Source organism: Oryctolagus cuniculus, chromosome 19 (assembly GCF_051225735.1).
Source record: "Oryctolagus cuniculus isolate XC-2025 breed Fujian yellow rabbit chromosome 19, ASM5122573v1, whole genome shotgun sequence".
Lineage (NCBI taxonomy): Eukaryota > Metazoa > Chordata > Mammalia > Lagomorpha > Leporidae > Oryctolagus > Oryctolagus cuniculus.
This window is the reverse complement of record NC_142885.1, coordinates 42436105-42443375: the sequence shown is the minus strand read 5'-3', so window position 1 is coordinate 42443375 and position 7271 is coordinate 42436105. Positions and strand designations below refer to the sequence as shown.

The 7271-nt window shown below is 65.1% G+C and overlaps 1 protein-coding gene across 1 annotated transcript; it reads right to left on the bottom strand.

The window, feature by feature from the left end:
- Positions 1 to 1515: 1515 nt before the first annotated feature.
- On the bottom strand, positions 1516 to 7050 carry ZNF629 (zinc finger protein 629). The gene is made up of 3 exons (XM_051834975.3): positions 6885 to 7050; positions 4488 to 4595; positions 1516 to 4331 (listed from the first exon to the last, which is right to left on the bottom strand). Exons 2-3 carry the CDS (start codon positions 4558 to 4560, stop codon positions 1777 to 1779), a joined length of 2628 nt encoding a protein of 875 aa, XP_051690935.3. The 5' UTR covers positions 4561 to 4595; positions 6885 to 7050; the 3' UTR covers positions 1516 to 1776.
- Between the last annotated feature and the right edge of the window lie 221 nt (positions 7051 to 7271).

Below are 7271 nucleotides of genomic sequence, written 5' to 3'. Positions count from 1 at the left end.
CTGGGGGAACCTCAACGTGGCGTTTCAGTCCCCCGCCTCCGCAGCGGCGCATCCCTGAAGCCAGTGTGGGGTCCGTGAGAATTCCTTTGCCACCCGGCCGGGAGTGGCATCCTCACCCGTGAGGGGTCTCCGGGGTTAGGGGTCGGGGCTCTTGTCACGTGCTTCTCTCAAGCTTTCTCTCTTCAGCCAGTTTCCAGGGACACCCCCGCCCCACCCCGTCACGTGAGCAGGGCGGCTGGGACTCCCACAGTTCAGTGCGTGTGGCCCGCGAGGACAGCTGTGCCCACTCCTCCCTCCGAAGGCTTCTGGGTAGGGAGGAGAGCGGAGTCGGGGGCAGCTGGCCGGTCCGAAGGCCAAGGCCGAGATCGGGCTGGGTCATCACCGCCCCCAGAGGGCTCCGGTGGGGAGGGGGCCGCGGGCAGATGGGCCCTGCGGGGCGTCCCGCACCCTGCACGCGTGCGGGCTGGCTCATCCCGAGGGCGGCCTGGCCACCGGCTCGGATGAGCGGCTGAGGTTGAGAATCAGGTTGCTGGCGAATCCGAGCTCTGTTCCGTCCCTGCTCGTCACAGCGAACGCCTCCGCCGCTGCCGCCGCCGCGGCTCGGGCAGGCTTGGAGAAGGCGAGGGAACGCACCACGCACGGGGCTGGCGGCGGCGGCCGCGGGCTGGGTTCTTTGGAGGTTGGCTAGCAGCGGTTTCCCCTCTCCACTGAGGACAGAATTCGAGGCAATGGGGCTGCCGCGGCAGCAGGACTGCTGGCAGTTAGCGAGACCTGAGAATGTGGCAGGAGCCGCCTCCACCCCTGGCCGGGTGGGGGCTGGGGCAAGGGTAGTCCTGCCTGGCCGGGGGTGGGGTGGGGGGACCCTGCCGCCTGAGCTGGGATCTGCTTGTACTTGCAGCTTAACAAGCTCCCAGCGGCTGCGGGGGCGAGGGAGAGCCTGGAGCTGCCTCCCTGGCTGGCTTCCATCCCACAGCTCCCCCCAGAGCTACCTAGCAGGACTCCCGGGCCCTCCCACCCCCATTTTTATGGTGGGTTCTTAGTATTCTTAAACTCGAAAGTTCTTAAGCACCCCAAACTTCAGCCTTCAGAAAGGCTTGATGCTTTTTCTCCCCCATTTTTGGGGGGTTCTTTTTTGATAAGGGATTCCCTACAAGGCTGGCTCCCAGGGCCAGGGGCTGCACTGGTCTCCGTCTGCCTTGAGTCCTCCCGGTTTCTCCCGCCCTGCTCCCAGGCCCTCTCTTCTCCCTGGGAGACAGGCCCCTCCCTCTGCTCCCCCCCACCAGGGGGTGAGGACAGAAGTTTGCAGAGCGAGGGGCGGGGAGCTATTTTTCTACAGCTTCTTGGGGGTCACATCTCCCAGTCAATGCCATTGCTGTATTCCCTGACCCTACAGGATTTTGATAAGGATACAGTTTTATAGGACTGCCTAGAGACATATTGGGACCTCTTCCTACAATTAATAAGGGCTTTTATCCACTATGGTTTATAGGGTTTTTCTGCTACAGACTTAAAGGGCTTTTTGTTTTTTTTTTTCCTACATATTTATAGGGTTCCTAACCCCAACAGTTTTTCACTACTGCCTTATTGGTGGTTCCCACCCACGACCTCATAGGGGTTCTCACGGGGGACGTAGGATTCCCGCACCCGGCTTTCTCCTCCACTTCTCTACAGTGTGATAGGGGTGTCCTTTCCCCACAAGCCTCTCTGGGGGGTCCAGTGTCCCTCTCCGGGGAGGAGGGGGGAGAGAGAGAGAGGCCCCGGGTCCCCAGAGCCATGTCACGGAGAGCTCCCTGGGTGACAGCTCCTGTGCAGGAGGAGGGCTGCGACTTCGGTGAAGCCATCGCCGCACTCGGGGCATACATAGGGCTTGGCTTCCGAGAGCGCGGCGGGGCTGTCGCCTTCCCTGTGGCAGCTGCCCCCTGTCGGGGCGGGGGCCTCTCCCTCACCTTCCTGGTCTGTGCACAGGGCCTCGGGCGCCGGCTCCGGCTCCGGCTCGGGTTCCGGCTCCGGCTCCGGCTCCGGCTCCGGGTCCTGCTCCGGCTCCGGCTCCAGCTCGGGGTCCTCAGATCTGGGGGATTTTTCTTGGGTGTGGGTTTCCTGGTGCCGAATGAGTGCCAGGCGATCGAGGAAGGCGGCGCCGCACTCGGAGCAGCTGTAGGGTCTGGCCCCCAGGGGGCTCCTGAGATGCTCCAGGAGGACGGAGGAGCTCTTGCCCAGCTCGGGACTCTTGGGGGGCTTGGCGCCTGCGTGCACTTTCTGGTGCAGAAGCAGCTCGGAACTGAGGGCGAAGCTTTTTTTGCACTCCGGGCATTTGAAGGGCTTCCCACCGAGGAAGGGGCTGGGCCCGGGCCCCGGCCCCGCCCCCGGCCCTTCCCCTAGGCCAATCCTGTAATCGGGGAAGAGGAAGGGCTTCTCGTTGCCGTGTGTGAGCTGGTGCTGGAGCAGCACGGCGCGATCCTGGAAGCTCTCGCCGCAGTGCGAGCAGATGTAGGACTTGGAGGAGAGCATTCCCAGCCTCTGGCCGAAGCCCTCCTGCCCCTCGGGCGCCTTAAAGGGCTGCCCTGGGGGCCCGGCGAGCCTCGGTGGGCGGAACTGCGGGCCTTTGGGGGCCGCGTGCGCCATGAGGCCGCCGTCGGCGTTCTTGTAGGGGTTCTCCCCGATGTGGATCCTCTGGTGCTGCATGAAGATGCCCTCGTCGTTGAAGCCCTTGCCGCAGACCAGACACTTGTGTGGCTTGGCCCCGGGCGGCGGCGTCAGCAGCGCGGGGTCGCCGAGCCCCAGCAGGGAGTCGCCCTGCGCCCTGCGCGCCGGCGTCTTCCCCCTCTCGTGGATCGCGCGGTGCTGCTCCAGCTCGTGGGCCTCCAGGAAGGCCTTGCCGCAGTCGGAGCACACGAAGAGGTTCTCGTCCATGTGGGTGCGGACGTGGGTGATGAGGTTGGAGCTCTGGCTGAAGCTCTTGCCGCACTCGGGGCACTTGTAGGGCTTCTCGCCCGTGTGCGTGCGCCGGTGCTGGATGAGGTGCGAGCTGCGGATGAAGCTCTTGCCGCAGTCGGAGCACTTGTAGGGCTTCTCGCCCGTGTGGATGCGCTGGTGGCGGATGAGCGTGGAGCTCATGATGAAGCTCTTGCCGCAGTCGGCGCAGATGTAGGGGCGCTCGCCGCGGTGGATGCGCTGGTGGTTGATGAGGTTGGAGCTCACGCTGAAGCTCTTGCCGCACTCCGGGCACTTGTAGGGCCGCTCGCCCGTGTGCGTGCGCTGGTGCCGCAGCAGCGTGGCACTCAGCGTGAAAGTCTTGCCGCACACCGGGCACTTGAAGGGGTCCTCGCGCAGGTGCGTGCGCTGGTGCTTGATGAGCGTGGAGCTGTGGCCGAAGCTCTTGCCGCACTCCAGGCACTCGTAGGGCTTCTCGCCTGTGTGCGTGCGCTGGTGCTGCGTGAGCTCCGAGCTCTGGATGAAGCTCTTGCCGCACTCGGTGCAGCGGTAGGGCTTCTCGCCGGCATGGATTTTCTGGTGCTTCAGGAGGTTGTGGTTCTGGCCGAAGCGCTTGCCGCACTCGGCGCACTTGTAGGGCTTCTCGCCCGTGTGCGTGGCCTGGTGCTGGATGAGGTCCGAGCTGCGGTAGAAGGCGCGCCGGCACTCGCCGCATTTGTAGGGCTTCTCGCCGGTGTGCGAGCGCTGGTGCTTGATGAGGTTGGTGCTCTGCGTGAAAGCCTTCTCGCACTCGGTGCACTTGTAGGGCTTCTCGCCCGTGTGCGTGCGCTGGTGCTGCACCAGGTTGGAGCTCCAGCTGAAGCACTTGCCGCAGTCCGGGCACTTGTAGGGCTTCTCGCCCGTGTGCGTGCGCTGGTGCTGCACCAGGTGCGAGCTCTGCGTGAAGCTCTTGCCGCACTCGGAGCACGTGTTGGGCCGCTCGCCCGTGTGGATGCGCTGGTGCCGCAGCAGTTTGGACCACTGGCTGAAGCTCTTGCCACACTCGTTGCAGATGTAGGGCTTCTCGGCGCCCGCCGGGCGGCCCTGCACCAGCTCGCGCAGGCTGGGCTCGCTGGCCGCCACCACCGGGGGGCTGTTCCACGTGGTGAGGGTCCCCCACTGCCAGCTCGCCTCACAGGCCTTGGTCCAGTCGGGTGGGGTGGGGACCACCTCGGGGGCTGCGGGGTCCGGGGGGCTTGGCGGGGCCTGGGGGGCCGAAGGGTCCGGGCAGGGGCTCTCCGGGGGCATCCCTGCTGTGTCCTTGAACTCTGGACTCTGAGCTGGCTCGCCCAAGATGACCTCCTCTCCGGAACTTTCCCGCTGAGGGCTGGAGTCCTCCTCTTCGTTCCCACTCTCGGCACCTACGGACAAAAAGGGAGTCTCCAGCCCCCGTCTCCCTTCAGAACTGGGGTGCGCGCGGGCGAGAGAGGGCGGGGGTGTCTGGGCTCTCTTCCCTCCCCCTCCCCGAGCGGGGGCGCTGTTGCATCAGGACCAGGGGCCCTGGCTGGACCCCTCACCTCTGTCGGCATGGTTCGGGCTGTGTCCTGCAGCCTGCACATCCGGGCCCCACAGCACTGTCTCCGGCTCCATCCCAGAGCTCAGGACCGAGCAGGGTTCCGGGGACCCTAGCGGGGCGGGGGGGGGAGAGAAAAGGGGGGCACCAGGGGAGTTCATTCTGCACTTTGCTCCCCTAAACCCGTCTTGTTCCCCCACCCCCCCCATTCCTCATTGGTCTGGAACCAGTTCTCACTCCAGCCCCTAACCCTCAAGGCCTGATTCCTGCTCCAGATCTTAAGATCACAACTACACAAGGAGGTGAATTTAAGAGCGTAATTAAAAACTCATCAGCCATAACCCTTTGAACCCAGACTGGGGGCTGTGGGAGCCTCTGACACAGCAGGGGAGGCCGGCTGAGCCCACACCTCCCATGCCCAGAGGCTGAGAAACCTGTTATTTTGCTAATCAGAGGAAGCTCATTAAGACTCCAATTTTCCTCCTTAATGGGGCTGCTAATTGAGACCAATAAACCTTCCCCTTCTGAGCCCCAAAAGAATGGATGCTGGCATTTAAAGGGTTAAAAAAAAGAAAACAAACCACCCCAATTTTCCAGAGAGGGCTGGAGGCCTTGGGGCACTTTCCCGTTATCCAAGCAAAGAAGGCTCAGGCCAGAGGTGGGGCCCGGCTTCCGCACAAGCCAGGAGGGTAGGATGAGCCGGGTGCCCACTGCAGAGACCCAGCAAGCAGGCTGTCCATTTCACAGATTAGTAAACCAATGCCCCGGGAGACTGCCCCACAGTCGCCGGCTGGGAAGTGGCTGAGCTAGGAGCACAAAGGCAGGGCTCTGTGTCTGACAGCGCGAGGTGACCTTGGGAGTCATGTGAGCCTCATACGGCCAGCCTGGCTGGCAGGAGACGAGTGACGAGGAAGGCTCAGAGGCTGCTGGCCCTGCAAATGGGTGGGAGAAAACCCTGGGATGGAGCGGTCACCCAGGCTGAGAGAGGTGGGGCTGGACCCAGCGCCTCCCGGGCCAGACCCTCACTCTCCACCGCCCTGTCTCGGCACTCCTCCTCCTCCTTGTCCTTTCAAAAGCTCTGGTTTGCTGATGCTGTATCGCAAACTCAGGAGCAGCCCCTGGCACATAATAGGTGCTCAATAAATTGTGGTGGCCACGCGCATGAGCCCCTGACTCTGGGAGAACCAATCTCACCCAGTGTCTTTAAGGAGAGGCCAGCGACGGAGCAAGGAGGGCCGCACACAGCCAGCTGTCACTTCGAAAGCCACGAGGTGACTCCAGGATGAGGGCTCCCCACATTTAGACCCTTAAGAGAATCCCTGCGTGGGGGCAGGGCTTTGGGGGGCAGCGTGGGGGTGGATGCTGGGTGCAGGGCAGGCAAGGTGCAGACGGACAGGGAGGCAGCTGAGACAACCAATGTGAAGCAAGCAGCAGCCCAACCCTGCCAAGGGGCCGCGGCACACACACAAGCTGGATTTGAGGAGGGAATTAATGTCTTCATCCCCTCAGCTACTTAGGCGCTGAGACTCCAGCCGCCAACCCTAAGTGTCTTTGGAGAAGTGGAAGCTGGGACCTCTAGCTGTGCTGGTGGGGGCTGCCTGGCTGCTCCTAGGAGGCCAGAAAGGTGCAAGGTTGCCCCCACGGCGTTTGCTGAGGGTGGGTGAGCGCTCCTGGACCTGAATCGTCTGGAGAAATCCCAACCCGGTGGTCCCGAGTAGGAGGGAAAGGGTTAACGCCAAGGCTGACACGGAGCAGGAAAAGTGGGAAGACGGAGAGAGGCAAGAAGTGCCTGGAGCAGGCCCCGGCGCCCGGAACACCGGCCTCGGACCTCGGGAGCCCCACTGCGGACGGAGGGAGGAGGAGACGGCTCGGAAGAGGTGTGGGGAGCGGCCCGGGGTGACCCTGACCTGGAGGCAGCGGGAATGCAGCCTCCCCAGGCCCCGGCCCCGCCGCGCCCGCGCCCCGCCAGCCCCTGCCCTCCTGCTCCACCTGCGCCGCGACCCTCGCTCCGGCTCCTGATCCCGAGCCCCGCATCCTCCCTCTCCGCCGGCCCCGGGCGCCCGGGACTCCCGGCTCGTCCGCCGCCCGCCGGCGCCGGGCTCCGGCCACAACCGCGGCTCGCAGCGCCCGGCCCCCACCCCCACCCCGGCCCGGATCCCCTCCTCCGCGGGCGCACACGCCCTCCCCTCCCCCACCGCCAGACCCTCGCGCCCTTCCCAGAATCCTCCAGCCCTCGGCCGCCCCCAGCCCGGCCCCCACCCCTGCCCCGGGGCGGCGCGGGCGCGGGCGGGGGGCTCGGGCCCGGGCGGCCGGCGCCCGCCTCCCGGGCCCCATTGTTCCCCGGCCGCTGTCCCGGGTCCTCCAGGCCACCCCCCCAGGAACCCTGGCGTCCCCAACTCACGGCTCTGGGGGTCTGGGAAAAGCCGGAAGGCAGAATCCAGCCCCAGGGGACTTAACCCCTTCAGTGCCCTGCCTCGGGGGGAGGGGGCGGGCTAGGAGTCGAGGACTCTGGGGTCCTTCTGCAGGGGTGATTCCAGGCTGAGGACCCGGGGACCAGTTCAGGGTGACTGGGACGGAGCAGGAAGTGACCCCAGCTTCCCGGGCCCCTCTAGCCTGGAGTCAGAGCATCAGCTCTATGGGATTTAACCCCTTGCCTCCCGCAGCCTGGGAAAAATGGGGACGGCGGGAGCCGGGAAAGTGGCTGAGGCGACGCCCCTCTCCCTGTCTCAAGGGGGAGCCGGAGCCACGGTCCTTTGGGGCGGGGGGGGGGACCCGGATGTCAGCGAGG

Bases quoted from the DNA above. Each gene is read 5' to 3' on its own strand.
- ZNF629 (XM_051834975.3), bottom strand. From the start codon at position 4,560: ATGGAGCCGGAGACAGTGCTGTGGGGCCCGGATGTGCAGGCTGCAGGA. The intron at 4,332-4,487 runs GTGAGGGGTCCA...TTTTGTCCGTAG, and splicing joins CCCGAACCATGCCGACAGAG to GTGCCGAGAGTGGGAACGAA.